Source organism: Glarea lozoyensis (assembly GCF_000409485.1).
Source record: "Glarea lozoyensis ATCC 20868 chromosome Unknown GLAREA1, whole genome shotgun sequence".
Classification (NCBI taxonomy): domain Eukaryota; kingdom Fungi; phylum Ascomycota; class Leotiomycetes; order Helotiales; family Helotiaceae; genus Glarea; species Glarea lozoyensis.
In genome coordinates this window covers 497,482-516,016 of record NW_007360983.1, presented here as the reverse complement: position 1 = coordinate 516,016, position 18,535 = coordinate 497,482, and the positions used below count along the sequence as shown (strand labels likewise).

Sequence of the window (18,535 nt, the reverse complement as noted above, 5' to 3'; positions counted from 1 at the left end):
TGACTGTAGAAAGAGGTTTAAGGAGTCTTACTTAGTCGATTTAGGAAAGAAATTAACGACATAGTTTTGTTTTGTCTGACATACCATCATTTTCAAAATTCACTTGATTATGACTACCGCAGCGAACAGCGGGGCTCACTGTCAACAAATTGTACTATTGATTTCACTACATCATTTGGTACTAATGTACTTTACAAATTGCCGCCTGGGAAGTTAGGTGGGCTAGAAGCCGTCGATGATAGCAAAACTATAGGCAACGCGACCCTGTCAGCGGCTGTCGCTGGATCTTTCTCGATTCATCTCTTACAGCACATCACGAACATGAGTACTTTGTGACTAACCAAGCATAAGTCGCTGACGATCATCATTACTCTTTTCAGCGTCTGTATTGAAAACTCTTTCACAATCTACCTTCTCCAGACCATGGTCAATATCAATCCTGGCCCGCCAAAACGAACCCAGTAATATAATAGCAATCTTCCTTCGTGTCCAGTTTGATACTGGAGATGCGTGGTTGACTTGCAATATCCCCATAGGAGTGTGTACCGATACTCCTCAGATGCTATTTCTGAGGAAGCGGGAGCAATATTCCCAGTTTGTCATGTTCCGAGCGAGGCTCTTGGTACGACAATCACAATCACTCTGAAATGATGCCACGATTGACTCTTTTGACTAATTGACAGCTGTACCCTACAGAAAAGTGCAAACTTTAGCGCACCTTCCCACCAATGGAGGACAACAAGAATGAGTATAAGTATAGTCTTTTGTCGATCTTGCTTTCCTTGTATCATTCACATCCCTCAAATCAATCGTATTAGGAAAATCAAACCCGCCATTTAAAAAAGTCACATCTCCCAACCCACAAACTATCACTCAACAAGATGTGTCACTATGAACACTTTCGTTACGCTTCCGGTTGCTTAACCCAGCCCGTCCAGGTCCAGTGTAACGGGGTAGATTGTCCCGGCGGTGGAACCGCAAAAATTTCCGAGGAGCACCCTATGGCGGGTACCAAGCCTGGTTGCCCAGGTCATGTTAGTGGTGGTGGACGTGATGGCCGTTAAACCCTCAGTGTAAATGGCTGCAAGGGACGCTTCCCTTTGGCTAACGAACAAACAACTGCTTCATCACCAAAATGCCTAATAAGCTATTTCGAACTTCTCTCCCGAGTAGTTGCAAGAAGCTCGATCGTTGAGGGAGTCTACGAAAAGGCGAAGCGATGATTTGAAGGGCTTCTTCGTTGCTCTGGAGGGCGGAACAGGCTACTTTTCGGAAGTTGACAATGTCATGAATCATTTGCTGGCGTATAATTATGTAGTCCAGAGGGCGATTTGAAAAATGCAAGCACATGTAAGAATTTCGTGCAGTCTTGGGGGGTTTAAGAATATCTTTTCTTTATGATACGAGCGACGTTGTGCTTCCAGAGGCATGAAGGCTTCTCTACAACATTGGCACATCTGCCCATTAAATAAGAGCTTTGCGCTCAATGTAGCTTGCCACCCTTACCATTTGCTTTGGTATTATTAACAAGAGGCTACTCTCACTTGTATCTAGTTGAGATGTGCAGATCCCTCGGATCATTGGTTTTTCAGGTCAATTTTTTCTGGCTCGATCCCTAAATGGGTGAAATTTATCTCAATAACACCACTATGTGATTTCGCTTCGTCATTTACGAAGAGCATAAAATTATCAGCTATTTTGAGATGTATTCAAGTTACAAAATAATATTACAATTACACTCCGTGGAAAATCTCCTTTAGCGTTCAAAAGCCATCAGCAGAAGACTCAAAAAAGGCCTAATTTGATCTGACAGTATGCTTCCGAATACACGACTATATCAGCCTACTAGTCACATTTTATATGTTCGCAACCGTATTAGAAAAGAATCGAAAGTGTCGATGTTTTATTTTTGCAATGTTCGGCCTTTTGTTAGGGAACATCGATGCTTCAGTATATGATTAGAATTGATCTAGAGAAAGTAAAGTTATGTGACACTTGTCACCGAAAATATACTCACCACCGAATTCACCTTCCCAAATTGAAATGATGTCTCTAGAGCATTGATTCGTTTTCGCAAGTAACCATTCTATAAAACCCAAACGGAGCTGTACAGGAAATCAACGAGTCTTTCAATAAACCCCTCTGAGACAGTCTTCTCTGAACGACATACAATTGAAAATTGTGTGAACTCTCACTTAGTTCAGACTGATGGAGTTTTGAGAAATATATTATAAAGCACAGGTTGCTAGTTGCGAATTACATTTGCTCACCGAATTAGTAGCAAGATTTTACGAAAGAGACTATGTATCTGTAATAGGAAGTTGAGTTCTTGAGAGAGGTGAAACAGTTTGGTATCAGAGACGGAAGAGTGTATCTTCGTTTTATTCGTGGTTACAAAAATCGACTTGTCTACAGAGACTATCAAGGAAAGTTTTCAAAGCAGTTCAGCAGAAGTCCACATTCACTGAGTCCTGGTTGCAAAATCAATCATGAGCATCAAGAAAATCCCTGAGTTTTGACTGCATAGACATATCAGAAGCAAACGGAAGGAAAAGCCGCTGCAGCCCACTCCTCGTGGAGTATAAATCACCTCCCGCTATCAGACTTTCAACAAACCTCGACGCTCATCACTTGACAAATCAAGAAAACATTTCTTACAGTGAGTTATTACCGTACTTGAAGTAAGTATCCGTGAGATGAGTAAAGTGAAAGTTAAGTAGAATAAGAAACAGTCGGGGGATGTGGAAAACAGATGGAGAGTTGAATGATCGTCTTCTTGAATCATCTAAATATTTGTCAAGAAACGTTTTGTACTGGGGAACAACGCCTCAACTTCCATGAGGAAATGTAGATATCCGTAAGGCATCTATTGTAAACAGTAAATAGATAAGATACCTGGGATTGCATGGAAAAATCTCTAGCTACAATGACAGACAATCAAAAGGCTTTCCTTGGCAGGTGGTTTGTTGATAGACACTACCTGCTCAGCTGACAGTGCTATGTTCGAATCACTGTTGACATGTTTGTACACCATCGAGTACCAGACTTTAACTCCACGTTCATAATTCATCAACACATTCCATGCCTACATTCGTGTTCTAGGGAGTGCCAAATACCGCTTCATACACTATTACAATTTCCAAGCCTATGTATCCAGGTCCCTGGGCTCGTAGGTTTCTACCCGCCTAGGCACACATCCGAGCGATTTACAGCTACGCCGAAGCACATGGCATGGTGGACGAGAAGGCAAACGTTGGCCACGTTTTTGGTAGATTGTGGCTTGCGACTACTTGCTCACAGGGTCTTCTATTGCGGGAAATTTTAAAGCAGTACTCCAAGTAGCCTAGCTTAAAAAATGATTAGACCAAATGTGCGATAACGTGTCAAGTCAATTGACCAAATTGGAGTTCCTTGGACCCTTGAGCGCCACCATTTTATCCACTGAACGACCTACAATATACATCACCACAATCACAATGGACCCCATGCACCCCAACAGGGAATGCTTAACATTACCAAGATACAAATTGAGCGAAGATCCGGCTGTACAGTAGAGGCGTCGAAACAATCGGAAGGATGTGAAAGGAACACAGCATATCCGACACCCACAAGGGACAAGATCGTCAGACTCGGTCTGTGCGTGAGATATGGGGTGATGATCATGTAACCTTTGAGCAAGAGGGGCATTGAAAAAGTCTCTCGAGATTCTGCTTCTGCGGAGTCTATGATTAGATGTTCCGAGGCATTCGGGGGAGGCGTGCAGGTGCAGTACTTGCGGTGAGGTGGGCAGTGAGGTCGTCTAGATTTTGCAGATGTCAATTGGGAAGCTCGGCTTATCGGATGCGCGGACGAACGACCCGAATAGGGTGGGTTAAGGGTCCTCAGCGCAGTGAAAGTCCTGTAGTCGTAATGAGTGTGGTAGTGATGGATACCATGTTGGTGGTTGAGCACTGATGAGCTGGCAATGGTTGTTGAGGGCAGTGGAGAGTGACGTTCTGATTCGTTAACGGCAGGTAACAAGCTGGCTCTTTTCGATATGCACCTGCTTTTGCATCTTTCCTGCACAGGGGCGGAGATTTGGTAAATAGAGGCTTGCTGAGCTCGATAAGTTGTTGCCTGGATTCTTGTTCATCATTTGTCAATTGAGAATCTGGACCAGGACCCTAGAAATCAAGATTTGACCTATGAGATAACTGGTGTAACCATACGCCGCTCTATTTCAAGTCTTTCTAGTCTTCGCTATCCTGTCTAGCTTAATGCAGTTCTATATGCAACGTCAGTCGTCTATCATCTATGCTCTCCAAGTCTGAACAGAAAATCACGCCAACGATTTGACATCTAAGGCATCGGAGATCTCCAATTCGATCTTCCCATCCTCATACCCAACCATCCGAACACTCGCAAGATCCTTGACTATCCAATCGGGCTTAGCCTCGAGTACTTGCTCAACAGTGTGGGAGGTGACAACCCCCAATACTTTGCATCCCGCTGCCTTACCAGCTCGAATACCAGCAGGACTGTCTTCGAAAACTAGAACTTCATCCTTCTCTTGCAGCTTCAACTTATTTCGCCCCATGATGTAGCATGTCGGATCAGGCTTGCCATGCTCCACGTCTTCTGCAACTACCAGGTGTTCCAGGGGTGGTAGCTTCAAGGCACGAAACCATCCTGTGACTAACGGTGTAGTCCCCGATGTCACAATTGCCCAAGGAGCATTAGCTGAAGTGATCGAGTCCAGCAGTGATCTTGCACCGGGTATCTCCTCTGCATCATCTGCATACTTTTCAGGAAGAAGTCCTTCCATGTACTTGACATCTGGACCAGAAAATGATTAGCCCCCAATCGCCCCCGATTAACGGCTGAAGCTGCAGCACATAATCGAAAATCAAGATATTGATAAGGACTGAATACGAGATTCCATACAAGTTTTCTCTCGTGAGATGGAATATTGAATGATTGGGGTCGACTTACATTCCCAATTGGCTTTCTCTGGGCAAAGTATTCTCAAAACATCAATACTTCGTCTACCGTGGGATGTTGCCAAGATGACTTTAGGATCTACTTTTATCTCATCACCGATGCTTGAAATACGTCAGACTATAGCATACTCAAGTCAAGATTGGGGGACTTGCGCGTGCCAATGGCTCTCAACAGCGGCGGTAGAATCAATGATAGTCCCGTCCATGTCAAACAATAAGCCATCAAAGGTAACTCTTTGAGGTGGAAGAGAATAAGATGCCGTTTGAGATCCCATGTCGCTAGTTTTGATCTTTTAAAGATGGTCAAGAGTAATTAAGAGCTCAGGGACTGTAATCCGCAAGTTGTTGTTCTCGAAAAGGTTAAGTGGCGGTGGTGTTGTGTCAAATTTTAGCGAAGGTGGAAGACCACGTCGAATTTTGTGGGAATCCTCCTCGACCTGTGCGATATGCAACAAAACTTTTGATAGACTAAAGTGGATGCGGGATGAGACTTCTAGGAAAGCGGGTGAATAATGATACAAAATGACGAACTCTTTGGGAAGTAATATATACTGAGCAAAGTCGTGACTAGAGGAGAATTTTGAATGAGGTCGATGGTTTGGCTTTGAGGTGGAGTTTGGGAGTACTGGGGTAGTAGAGGGAGGAAATGGTAAGAGAGGCCCCGCTTTTATTGCGGGCTCGCCTCAAACGGGGCAATCCGTCGGTCACGGGACCGCGAGGTGGGATAATACAAATGACAGACGAAACCGATAATAATGATTCCTCAACCAAGTTGGGAAAATATCGAACATTTCGATAATCAGTTTCAGAAAACAAGACCCCTCCTAAACCATTTAGAAGCTGTTCAGACGAGAGTGCCGCTTCACGCATGAGCGAGTATCTGGGAGTCCCGGGTGGGTCCAGCTTGATGACTCAGCGAGCTCTTGCGTTGCCGGCTGATATTCGGCAGAAGACCCGCTGCTCGATAACGAGGTTTGTGAAAAAAAAGTGTCGATAAGAAATCCCACTTCGTCAAAGAGCTGTAAAGTACAACTCCACCATCACACACAATGGCTGGAAACAAGCCCGGAAGTAAGTTTTGTATATTTCGCTATAGTATTTTACGTGGCTAATTGATGTTTTAGAGCCAAAAAGCAAGCGCACACCAGTGCGACTTCGCCATAAAATCGAAAAAGCATCTTCAGCAAAGCAAAAGAAGGCGCGCAAAGCAGCCAAGTCAAATCCAGAATGGCGGTCGAAATTAAAGAAAGACCCTGGAATTCCTAATCTGTTCCCCTACAAAGATAAGATCTTAGCAGAAATAGAGGAAGGTCGAAGGAGGAAAGCAGAAGATGTTGCGAGGAGGAGGGCTGAAGCTAAAGATGCGAAGGCTACGAAAACCGGAGAGCAGGTTGAGAAAGAGGTCGAGGCCAGAATGGAGGGAGTAGAGGAGGAGGACATTGAAAATATGGAGGTTGAGATGGACGACGACATGAATGAGGACGCCAATCCTATGGCCGCTTTGCTTGCCAGTGCTCGTGCAGCGGCAGCAGAGTATGAAGATGAGGTCGAAAGCGGGGATGAGATGGACGAGGACGAAGATTCGGACTCCGGATCTGAGGACGGTGGTGTTGAGCTTGGTCTACAAAATAGAAAAGACGGGTCGCGGAAGGCATTCGACAAGGTCTTTAAACAAGTGGTTGATCAAGCAGACGTGGTTCTATACGTCCTCGACGCTCGTGATCCAGAAGGTACCCGATCAAAGGAAGTCGAGCGTATGGTCATGGCAGCAGCAAGTGGCGGAAAAAGATTAATACTCATCCTGAACAAAATCGATCTCATCCCAGCGCCAGTCCTCAAGAACTGGTTATTACACCTCCGACGATATTTCCCTACCCTCCCACTTCGAGCATCAGGTCCAGCGCCAAACGCACACACCTTCAACCATAAACAACTCACTGTCCAAAGCACGTCTCAAACTCTCCTCAAAGCACTAAAGTCTTTTGCTGCCGCAAAGCAGTTGAAGCGCGCCATTTCCGTTGGTGTTATTGGATATCCTAATGTCGGAAAATCATCAGTAATCAACGCGTTGACTTCACGTCTCGGAGGTGCAGGAGCCGCATGTCCAGTCGGTGCAGAAGCAGGCGTCACAACATCCCTCCGAGAAGTCAAGATAGACAGTAAGCTTAAGCTTCTCGACTCCCCTGGTATCGTCTTCCCTTCTTCCCTCGACGCCACCGCCTCAAAAGCAAGCAAAGTCGAAGAGCAGGCCCGTCTTGTCCTTCTCAATGCTATTCCACCAAAGCAGATTGAAGATCCTGTTCCAGCAGTCACGTTACTACTCAAACGACTTTCTGCCTCGAAGGATATGGTAGCTAAGTTGATGGATGTCTATGGTCTTCCACCACTATTGACTACAAACGGTGATCCAACGACGGATTTCCTTGTTCAAGTTGCGAGAAAACGTGGACGTTTAGGCAAGGGAGGTGTTCCTAACATCGCCAGTGCAGCCACAACCGTCATCACAGATTGGAGAGACGGCAGAATTCAAGGCTGGATGGACGCACCCGTTCTTGCTATCGCTGATTCAACGAAACCAGCTGTTGACGCCAAGGGTGTTGCTGCGGTCGGTGATCAGAAAGAAATTGTTACCGAGTGGGCTGCCGAGTTCAAGCTTGAGGGCTTGTGGGGTGATGGAAAGGCTGCTGTTGAGGATGAGGTTATGCAGGAGTAATTCTTGTTAACTACATCATGTATTGGTTGGTGTTTTGGCGTCTGTGGAGTTTGCTGCACCTAAAGGGCGTTTAGGAAAAGTCTGATACGATTCACATAAAGAATAGCTCAGGACTCACCATAGCTTACCACTAACTCGGTTTTTTGCCTCGTTACACCATTCCGATTCTTTTCTTTTTCGTCCTTTTTTCGCCGCTTATTTTTCGCCCATCCTGGCAGTCTTAGACAAGATCTCACATACTCCCATCTCTTCACAACTTCACTATTGTCAGTCCGTACAAAGAGTTCCTGGAAGGTTCTCAGATCACCGTCACAACTCTAAGCCATGTAACAAGGCTGACAAAATTGACCACTTGTGACCCTCTACCGTCCTTGCCCTCGGTAGTCTATACAACCCAGACGTCTTGACCAAAACTGACTACAAAACTCACTTATCCATAAAAGCAGATTCACTATACATGGCCCTGAACCTTGTAATGAGTGCAGAAAACCATTACTTTCATACCAACTCACGGTGAACAAATTAAGCGTCAATGGCCTAGCAACTCATATCTCAGAAATCAGGTCATTATACATGATACTATAACAGACTCTCCCGTTTTTTGCCAACGTGTTTTAAATAGAGCTGAAAACGGTGTTATTCACTCAGAACAAATGATAAAATACACAATATCTCGTGAACCCGATGAATAAAATAGGATTCTCTTTCAACTTAATTAACTAAATATCGTGTGTAGACTACCACTTCTCTGTTTCCTGCTAAGCCAATGCTAGGACTGTTTTCTTCGTCACAAGATCTCAGCGAATTGAGCGATGTGAGCAAAAAAGATAAGTTGCAAATCAGATATAGTAAGAAGAATCAATTTCACAAAGCCGGGAATGCAATTAGCATGGCTTTAGTGTAATTCGAAGACACCTGTTTTCTTTCATTTCCTTGAAGGTCGACGATGAGAAAGCCATTAACATCTCAGGAGACAAATAAACACTTGTAGGAATTTTGCTCAGATCGTAGAAGAGAATCAGAAATCCCTCGTCTCATTACATTTCAACTCACTATTTATTTTCTATTTGTTTAATCTAGGTCATACACTAAGAATGTTATGTTGTGTCAAGTCAATCGACTAAATACATCTGCACAATACGAAATACAAGATGAGACCATAAGACTTCTTGTAATTACAAGACACAGTGTTCTTGAGAAAACTTATATACGACAGATGACAGAGATCCTTGCAACATGTTGAAAATCCGATGGGAAAGATCCGAAGCCATCAAACGTTCGAATCCCAACTGGATGGTTTTGATCGAAAACAACAACCAGACAACGCTCAGAAAAGTGGGCTATCAGTGTAGAAGTTCAGATGATGGTCACCGGATATCTTTTGCTTCCGTCATCATCTGTTATCGTGTTCAAACCAAGAGATTCGGCAACGGTGTCGAAATAGTCGAAAGCTGTCGGAAAATGTGAGTCCTCTGGCCTATGTACCCAAAAAGAGCCGCACCGTATGAAGGTACTGGATGTCCTCAAGACTCGCCTAAGTACTATTCCAGACCACGGAATAGGTGGCCTAAGTACTATGAATCCAGGCCACGACCTGTTCTCTGGATCTAACGACTCTCTTTTGTATAGAGGAAGAAAATATACTAAACCGACTTCCTGGGCTGATAAGCAGAGAGACATATAGCTATCTTCACATGAACAGATATCTGCGTGTTCAGGAGAACGAAGGGCTTTCTCTAGTTCGCTGTGCGAGAAGATGGTTTTCATCTTCTCGTTTCCTCGAATCCACCATCCCAAGGCTATCCTCCCAGCCAGGAGTATCGAAACATCTTTGACCTGACCGTACGGGTTATTGCTAACTGTCTTCACCACAGGGGCTTCAATCAATTCGGCGAGAGGAGTTGTTTGAGAACGATAATCATTTTCGTTTTGTTCCAAGATCACTCCCTCTGAGGACGCCCACGACCAACTGGGGGCAACATATGCGCAAGGGACATTTAGCTCGTCAGAAGCTGTGCAATAGATGATGGAGGTTTGAACTCTTTCGCTTGTTGATAAACTTTCCCTGAGCTGCCAACACAACTGGCCGAGAAGATCTTTCTCCCACAGCCCAGCCAGATATCTGGAGCCGAACATTTCGGCAAGCGCACTCGCTATCCCTCCAACTGCGACGAGCTTGTCGGAAGGGCGAGTGAGTTTGCATTTCGAGTACATATGGATGATTCCACTCCAGAGTTTTAGATCGGGCATCAGCTCCGAAGTCAGGTTTAAACCAGCGATAAAATTTTTCGACAGAGCTTCTGATATCAGTCTCTTAAACTTTGAAGATCCATATCCCCAGGTCGCCGCAAGACAGTAATTTGGCATAACCTGAGAAAACACATTCTCGCTACACTCCCAGTACATTTGTGATTTTGCAAAGTGTATGTTTGCACGTGAAAGCAACCGCTCCTGCAATACCCAGCCTCGCACGTTGAGTGGTTCGTTGTTTTGCATAAAAATGTTTTTGTGTGATGATTGCTGGAAGATTTGGGGCGCGTTACCTATTGCTGTGACTTTTGCCAGAACTGAAAGCGTTTCTTCATAACAATCACTCGTCACACCATCGGATCCATCACGAGCAGCAGTTGCCGCAATATTGAGGAGAGCATTCGAATACACCCTGCCCATTTGGCTGGACTCCGCTTGCCAGTCATCTTCACTATCTTGAACGATGCAAAGAGAATCAATCCAGATATACCTGAAACCTAAAGCCTTGACAAGCTGCATAGCTTGCTGGAACGTCTTATTGAGCGTATTAATTTCGATTCCTGTTAGCATTGACTGAAATGTCATTGTTGTCAACAGGGTTGGGTTTGAATGGCCCCAGCAGTGACTGAGTGTTAGGAAGTATGAGCCCAAGGGTACGTTTTCTCGTAGGACCAGGCAAGGCTCGAGTACAGAGCTAATACCGCTTCCAAGATCTATAAGTCGTGAAGGAAGAAACGTCGAGTCTCGTCTTTCGTGACAAACGTGCCTAGATTTACAATGTTTGAGCCACTCGTGAATCTGATACACAATTCCCTGAAGATCTCTTGGGGTACTCTTCGAAATTATGTTTATTTTGCCATACTCTGGAATATGTGAGCTGATAGTACAGACATAGGCAGGGTCGTACTTACCTGAGATTGGGCCCACGAGAATGTTAGATTCTGAAATATTGTTAGACTCAAGATCTCGGCATTTCCTCAGCTTGATTCTTCCACCGCTATTCTCCTGGTACATGTAGATATCCCCAAACTCATTTGTTGTAGCTGTACTCCATTCACTATCAAAGAGGGAGCAGAGATAGCATCCTGCCTCTGACCGTTTTTCAACCGAGACAGATGTGATTAGAATGGTAATAGGAAAGTCCGCACAAGGCCGTGTTCCAAAGTTGTCCAAGATGATTCGGCAGATAGAACAAACTGGAGAAACTCCTGGTTCATGGATGATATGCCAGTCATCGATATATTCAAAGGAATTCCCAGAGTCAGTATCCGAGTTTTCCTCACTCTCGTACGACTCCCACGCATCGTCCGAATCGATTTCATCCATTTCTCCTGCCATGGTGAGAAATCTCAAGAGTCTCCACAGACCAGCGCCCAATGGTCAAACTAATGACAGCCAAACACGATATTTGTTCTATCGGGTTGAGATAATATCCTGTATTTCGTCAATTGTTTTCAACAAATGAGACAATTCTAGAGTCTGTCTCAAATTTTGAGAGCAAAAGCTTCTACTTGCCCAAGAAGACGCTAAGGACATGAAAGAAGAAGACGAGGCTGGGGCTGAATAGAGGTGATACCCTGGAATCAAGAGTCACATGCAGGTCTTGCTTAGCGCCTAACGGGATTTGCAAGGAGCGAATGAGCAGCAAGGATCTCGAAATCAAAAAGAACTCAAAGGCTAGATCGACACGAAAGCTCAATATCTCAATCATAATCAGACAACCAAATACGCTCTTCTACTTCCCACCCGTCTTAACCAACTCAAGCTTAACCTTCCTCTTCCCACTCCCCTCCTCCAGCACATCACTAATCCGAACAACCACCTTCCCAAACAACTCCACCTTAACCTCTCTACTCCCACTCGTCCTCAACGTCCAATTCTCGGGATCAAAGTCTCCTTCTGGTTCTACGTCCGCCAAATCCCGTAGTCTAATCAAACTCTCGATACCGAATCGCGGTACGAAAACCACAAAGCCGTTACTGAAAACTTTCATCACGAACCCTTCTTCTTCTACGATCCTTCCCTTAAGTGCCTGGCCGACGTAGTATTCGATAGAGGCTCGACCAGCTTGTTGCGCGTTGCGATGACGAACATTAATGTTTTTACACACAGCCTCTAGCTTCCCTTTACTGCGTACAGCAGCGTGAAGAGGTTCATAATCAATAGCAGCAGCGAGTTGACGATGAGCTACGAGATCAGCGTACCGACGAATAGGTGATGTGAAATGAGTGTATATTTCGGATGCGAGACCGTAATGGCGGAATTCGGGATAGGCTTGAGTGCCGGAGCAGAAGTATTCAGCGGACATCATGCAACGAGTTGCCATGATTCGAACAAGGGTGTTGAAGAATGGTTCTTTAGGGTCGACGCAGGTGTCAAGGGAGTCGGCTAGCTCTTTAGAGGTTGCCATTCTTAGATCGAGATTTCGTTTGGTTTTAAGCTGGTTGGCGAGTTCTTCGAAGTTGGTTTTAGGAGGTGCGCCGTGACGACGGAGCATCGCGGTTTGTGGAAATGCTTCGTAGATTTTGGCTGCGACACTAGTGTTGGCGAGCAACATGAACTCCTCAACTAATGACATAGTGTCGAGATGCTTCTTAGTCTTAATGTCGATTGGATCCGAGGTCTCAGATTCCATCTCAACTCTGACTTCTGGCGATGAGAGACTGAGAGCACCAGCATCCATGCGCTTCTGCTTGAACTTTTTAGAAAGCATGAGAAGAGTTCGAATAGCTGTAGTGAGATCATCCTGCTGAGACTTGTCGTCCACGCGAATTTGCGCCTGCTCGTAACTGAAAGCTTCTCTGGATTTGATGACAGACTTGGTGAACTCTGATTTGACAATTTCAGCATCAGGAGTCATTTCCCAAATTGCTGAAAAGGCATAACGTTCAATATATGGCTTTAACGAGCAAAGATCGGTACCGAGTAGCATTGGCAACATGTCGATACGCTTGTCAACCAAGTAAACAGTCGTTCCACGTATACTAGCTTCAGCGTCCATAGCGTTGTTTGGCTTGACGAAATGCGACACGTCCGCAATATGCACACCAACTTCATAGTTGCCGTTCGGTAAAGGTCGAGCGTGTAGAGCATCATCGATATCCTGGCAACCTATAGGGTCAATACTGCATATTTCAAGATGGCGAAGATCTCTTCTGTCCTTCCAGCCAGGGTCATCTGTGCTTGGAGGTACTATCCAGTCATGACCTTCAGCGGGTAAGCAGTCCAGCACGGCCTTGGGAAATGGTCGATACTGAACATCGTATTCCAGGAGTAGAGCTTCCGTCTCGGCGCCTTTAGTTTCCAAATCTCCTAGGGATCGCACGAAATGGCCAACAGGATGTCGAGAATCTCTATCCCAGGAATCGATTGTGACCAAGACACGTTTGCCGACAATCTCTCCAGCTTGCCTCGTCCTGACTCGAATTTTGGGTATCCGCTTATCCATGGGAATGAGAAATACTGTTTGCTGTTTCCGACTTTCTTTCGCTGACTTGCTGACCGACGATTCATCCACATGTCCGACATACTGTCTCCAATTCCTCTTGATGACGCCAACAACTCTTGCAGTAGGCTGCGGCCGTCCTTCGGAGGTTTTACTGTGCACCTTCTTGACCTCGTCCTGCAGCGCCCTCCTTTCCTTTTCTGTGACGACCGATTCTCCCTCCTCAGCATCCGCATTCTCGTCCTTGTTCATATTCTCCTCCTCAATAATCTTCGTCGAAGGTGCCTTCCACTGCTCCTTTGGTAACACCTCAACCACAACCACATCTCCTTGTACCGCGCGATTGATATTCTCCCTTCCCAGCACGATCAATGATTTATCGAAAGCCGGAACCTTGATCGAGCCCTCGAGATAGTTATATGGCGAAACGTTAAAAATCCCCTGATGGAGTGTCCCATTCTTAACACCAGTACCCATCTTTGAAACCGAATAATACTCATCATAGAACAACTCCGCCGTTTTCGCATCCTTAATTTCCCGATTTTCCTGAACAACGCTGATCATATCAAGCAATTTTTCCGCATTCTCCAACCCCCCAACATATTCCTTCAACGAGCAAGCCTCCACCCCATCCTTCTTCGCCTTCCTCAAATTCTCTTTATCATCACTCAGCATTACTACCGCAGGAACCTTCTCCTTCCTACCCCCAGCAGCCTTCACAGCCTGTATCAAATGCTCATCATACCACTTAACCGCCCTCCTCACAGCACGATCATTCCTATCATTGATACTCTCTCCCTTCTCCCTAACCACATAAGTCTCCAGTCTGAAATCATTGAAGAAGACGTAAAATCTCTTGTCCTCGCTTTTCGTGAGGCCGATGAGACGGTTATAGAGGGGTAGAGATCGATTGCGCAGTTCTTCGAGGACGGTTTGGAGGATTATGACATCGTAGAATGCGGCGCTCGTTTCGAAGAGGTCGAGGGCGTTGAGGAGGGCGTTGGTGTCGGGGATGATGTAGTGGCCTTGTTTGTATTTCTTCGTGCCTGCGGGAGCGGCGGAGAGGACGAAGGGGGGTACTAATGATCGCCATTAGCTCTATCAAAGCTTTATAGAACGATGATACTTACAAAAACCAGCAGCATCTCTAGGCGCAGTCTTCAAACAAGCTGTACATAGCTTCGACGAGCAAGGAATATCTTGTCGCAAATACAATTCGCGAACAATTTTCTGGACTTTGCCACTTTTCGTCGAGCGCACGTAGACTTTACTCGATATATTTGACGCGAGAGGATCCGATCCAAGTGAGCGCTTGAGACTCGTCATCGTGGCTGTCTCGTTGCGATGGTGACGGTGGGGAACTGGTGCTGTGTTGGTGGGGTGTATATTTTTCGGTATGATCGTGAAATTTAGACGCTAAATGACGGACGTAAGCGCGTTTGCTGGGGCGATTTGAAAAGCCGGGTGGAGCCGAGAAAGCCTAAATCTGAGGTCGCCCCCCTGAATCGTCAAGCGAGATCTTATCACTTCTCACAGATGACAAAATAAGTGGTAGAGCCTCCTAACTATTCTGTCTATCTAATTTGCGATGTAGAACTAGGAATTTTTCTCGATTAGGAATTCAATCAGAAGAGTCTGCATGTCATAATTCTTGAAAATAATAGACGAAATGTGCGAGATTCTGCTAACTGAATTGAAGAAATATAGTGATTTGACTACTGCTGTTTAGTCTACCGCGAGACATGTTTTCCTCGAAAACCGATCTAATCAACTAAAAATCGGCAGGTGATAAAAGATGACTAAAAACTCGTAATTTATACTTCGACTATCCAACTATCAAACACTACGAAAATTACATACTATAAAACTAACACAATCATCCAAATGTCCAAGGGTATCAATCTGAACCAGCAGCAGAAAATAGTCGTCAATCATAATCATAGTCATCCAATCCACCACTTCCACCAAAAACAATTCCTCAAATCACAAGAAACATCATCCGGATATGTCCAATCTCTCGCTTCGTCATCAGCCGAAAGAAACATAATGTAAGGCCCAGCCAACACGTATGAAAAAAATGTATCAACAAATTACCCATTAAACCCTTCTTCAGGAGGACCTCGACTCGGTCCTCTGACAGGAACATCCATTACGTCTTCAGAGCCCTGCGTCCCACCGTCGTCGACTCGAAAGATTTCTTCGAATGCATCAGCGGCTGCGAGATGGGTTAGCAATCAGCCAGAAGTCCAAACACTTAACCTGAAAAAGTCCATGGGAATGAGAGAGACAAGAAAAACAAGATTGAGATTCTAGAGAGGGACACACCATATTTATCCGTAAAATAAATCTCAAACTCCCCATGTTTGCGCATCTGATGTTTCTTCTTGTAATTTCCACAGAAGACGTAAGGCGTGATATCTTTAAGCCAGATACGATGACGACTACGACGGTCCATCCAGCGGGAGGATTCGGATTGATATGTTACTAAGTTTCCATGTTAGCGAGTACAGTCAAGATGCGTTGAGAGAGCCGTACCAAAAGCAGTCCAAACAGGACATTTTCTCAACTCGCCACTCCAAACAGCGGCGTGAAGTCTCAGACCACCACTTTTATGATCTTGGATTACAGCGAGAGAGTGTTCGAATCCGTCATCGATAATCTGCCTACCCAAAATGTTAGCCCTCTATACTGCCTTCACTTATCAAACCGGCCCACTCACCCTCGAAACAACACATTCTCACCACCCAACGCATACTCCTCAGGGTACACACTAAGCGTGAACGGACACCTCGCCTTCAGCGCCACAAACGCACAGTGAAAAAGCACCATCCTCTCCCAAGTTTTGAAGAACAGCGCCATCCAGATCTTAGCATGTGCTCGGTTACTGCTCCAGCGACGGAATTGGAGGGAGGAGCCTTTTCGTCTTACGCATAGTTCGTGTACGCCGTAACAAGAGTAAATGGGGTTGAAGTAGCGGTCCATCCAGCGGCATAGGAGGCGCGTTACGTCGGCGCCGTCGGCGTGGAGGTAGAGGGTTACGGAGAGTCTGTTTTTGTCGAATGGACTGGAGGTGTTAGAAGAGGCATGAGAGAAGAAAACTGGCTAGAGAACTCCAAGGGCGTAATCGTTGAACGTAGCCATGTAGGCAAGACCATTGTAGTGCCAAAGCTAGCTTCAATGAAACAGCCTCACTCAGCAACAGCTTGCCATATCTGACTTGAAATTGTGGCCTAACTTGTGGGCCTGAGAAATAAGTCCCGACTGCTTCAGCAAATCTGTAATAGCTGAGACTAGATCGTGACACTCATAAAAGTCTAATACTAGGCAACATCAAGGCAAGGCTGAGACGAACAAAACAAGCACCAACTTACAGTTTGAACAGGACCTTTGACCCCTGAGGAATCCCCAACAGATGCTCCACCATCGGCGGCCCAAAACATTTCGAGCTAGCAGAAGGATTAGCAACCTATCATCCAGTCTCGCCTCCCACCCTCCAAGTGAAGCGAACCCGACCACGCGGTCGACCGCCCCAGGAAACCAGGAACGGTGCATGCTTACGCTCGTTTGTGTTTCAGACCGGTAGTCGAATGGGGCTGATCGTCAAAGATCTTTTCTGCCCAATGACGTTTCTATTTCCCATGAATATCGTTCCGCTGAGCAGGCATAGGAGACTCACCTCCAGCTGTTCCTGGTTAGGCTGCGGCGGGGCACCATGGCGTACGATCTGGCCAAGCGGCTGTTCTACGATACCATACGGGATGAGTGCTTGATCCATGTTCAATGAGTAATTAGAAGTGGTACAATTGCGTACCTGGAAGACCCTGAAGTTTCCTCAACCGCATGTGTCGCACGCGCAACAGCTCTAACGAGGTGGGATCGTACAAAGGCGATCTGCTGACATCGTCAGTTGAACCAATCATGAAAGATACAATCCTTGATCTTGCCGCACCTGCTCAATAGCCGAACCGTTTGTACCAAAGCCTCACAGTACATTAAAAACCGTTGTGCCAATGTCATTCCACCTTGGGCAGATAGTCGATTGTTCATTACCACCCATTGATCCTTTATCGTGAGTGCGTCGTTCTCGATGTAGATGGTCATATCTCTCATCGTCTTGCACATGGTTGGTAGAATGATCTGAAGGTAGTAAAGGACCATGGGAACACGACTTCGGTAGATGGGGAACAGATCGTAGAGATCCCGGAGGAGTCGACTTGAACATTCGACCTCCTTCAAGACAGCTGAGATGTGTTCGTAGTGTTCATCCAATTCAGTCCTAATCACAAGTAATCTTGCAGAGATCTTGTCAGCTCTCCTGGCCTCCTGCCAACACCCAAACAACTCCTCCATCCGTAGAGCGCAGACATCAGTCACTGGGCCTCGGGAGGTAGCGACGAGTTCGTTATTGACGTGCATTCGAGGTCCTGAAATAGCAAAAGATTCATTATGAGGGAATCCTAACAAAATCCGGGGTAAACAAGCAACTCCGTTGTTGACTTTCGAAGAGTTTTGATAGCAAAACTCTGACGTGTCGAGGACAGAGGGGGACGGAAATTGAGGGAGTGTAATATTTGCATAATCAGATCAACTTCCAATGCGAGGCCGCTCAGAAGGCCTTCTCCATGCACCTAAGGAGGTCATGCAGGCAACGGCGAACCATCGTGCAGTCTCCACTCTTACTTCCGGCTTTTTCGTGCTGCCAGGTGCTGCCACGATGCAAAGCATGCTGTGGTATGCACATAGTAAATCGACGAACGAATGATACCAGGGGATGAGGGACGGCTGGTGATCATGAGAGTAGCGTGCGAAGATAGATTGGGAGAAGTACGGATAGGGTGTGTGAAATTCATCCAGCAAAGTATTTACTGGCGCCAGCGAAGTTAGGCAAAAGAAATTGATGATGATACTGCAAGGAAAATGATATGAAGCGGTTGATATAGGTAGTTCTCGCTAGGAAAGGGAGACGAGGAGGCTGATTCATTGTATTGACTACAACGCTCGTGCATGGTTTGAGCACCAGAATTGCCAACACCCATTGCCATCATAGCACACGAGCTCTCAAAACCAAATGCTTCAGGGAGAGTGAGGAATTGAATTCGATCTCATTTGATATCCGCTGGAATGGTAGCTAATTTCCTCAACTTGTAT

The 18,535-nt window shown here is 45.7% G+C and overlaps 5 protein-coding genes across 5 annotated transcripts; 1 reads left to right on the top strand and 4 right to left on the bottom strand.

The window, feature by feature from the left end:
- Nucleotides 1-4,318: 4,318 nt before the first annotated feature.
- GLAREA_08826 (HAD-like protein) lies at nucleotides 4,319-4,804 on the bottom strand (the record flags this gene model as incomplete). The annotated part of the gene is made up of 1 exon (XM_008077787.1): nucleotides 4,319-4,804. The coding sequence occupies one exon, from the start codon at nucleotides 4,802-4,804 to the stop codon at nucleotides 4,319-4,321; it is 486 nt and encodes a 161-aa protein (XP_008075978.1).
- A 1,224-nt stretch (nucleotides 4,805-6,028) lies between these two features.
- GLAREA_08825 (P-loop containing nucleoside triphosphate hydrolase) lies at nucleotides 6,029-7,692 on the top strand (the record flags this gene model as incomplete). Its single annotated transcript, XM_008077786.1, has 2 exons — nucleotides 6,029-6,050; nucleotides 6,104-7,692. 2 exons carry the CDS (start codon nucleotides 6,029-6,031, stop codon nucleotides 7,690-7,692), a joined length of 1,611 nt encoding a protein of 536 aa, XP_008075977.1.
- A 1,356-nt stretch (nucleotides 7,693-9,048) lies between these two features.
- Nucleotides 9,049-11,280, bottom strand: GLAREA_08824 (uncharacterized protein; the record flags this gene model as incomplete). Its single annotated transcript, XM_008077785.1, has 2 exons — nucleotides 9,049-10,805; nucleotides 10,854-11,280. The coding sequence occupies 2 exons, from the start codon at nucleotides 11,278-11,280 to the stop codon at nucleotides 9,049-9,051; spliced, it is 2,184 nt and encodes a 727-aa protein (XP_008075976.1).
- Nucleotides 11,281-11,677: 397 nt separating this feature from the next.
- GLAREA_08823 (PIN) lies at nucleotides 11,678-14,713 on the bottom strand (the record flags this gene model as incomplete). The annotated part of the gene is made up of 2 exons (XM_008077784.1): nucleotides 11,678-14,466; nucleotides 14,518-14,713. The coding sequence occupies 2 exons, from the start codon at nucleotides 14,711-14,713 to the stop codon at nucleotides 11,678-11,680; spliced, it is 2,985 nt and encodes a 994-aa protein (XP_008075975.1).
- A 764-nt stretch (nucleotides 14,714-15,477) lies between these two features.
- Nucleotides 15,478-17,803, bottom strand: GLAREA_08822 (uncharacterized protein; the record flags this gene model as incomplete). The annotated part of the gene is made up of 9 exons (XM_008077783.1): nucleotides 15,478-15,602; nucleotides 15,713-15,871; nucleotides 15,923-16,050; nucleotides 16,107-16,451; nucleotides 16,759-16,833; nucleotides 16,946-17,016; nucleotides 17,064-17,152; nucleotides 17,199-17,278; nucleotides 17,337-17,803. 9 exons carry the CDS (start codon nucleotides 17,801-17,803, stop codon nucleotides 15,478-15,480), a joined length of 1,539 nt encoding a protein of 512 aa, XP_008075974.1.
- Between the last annotated feature and the right edge of the window lie 732 nt (nucleotides 17,804-18,535).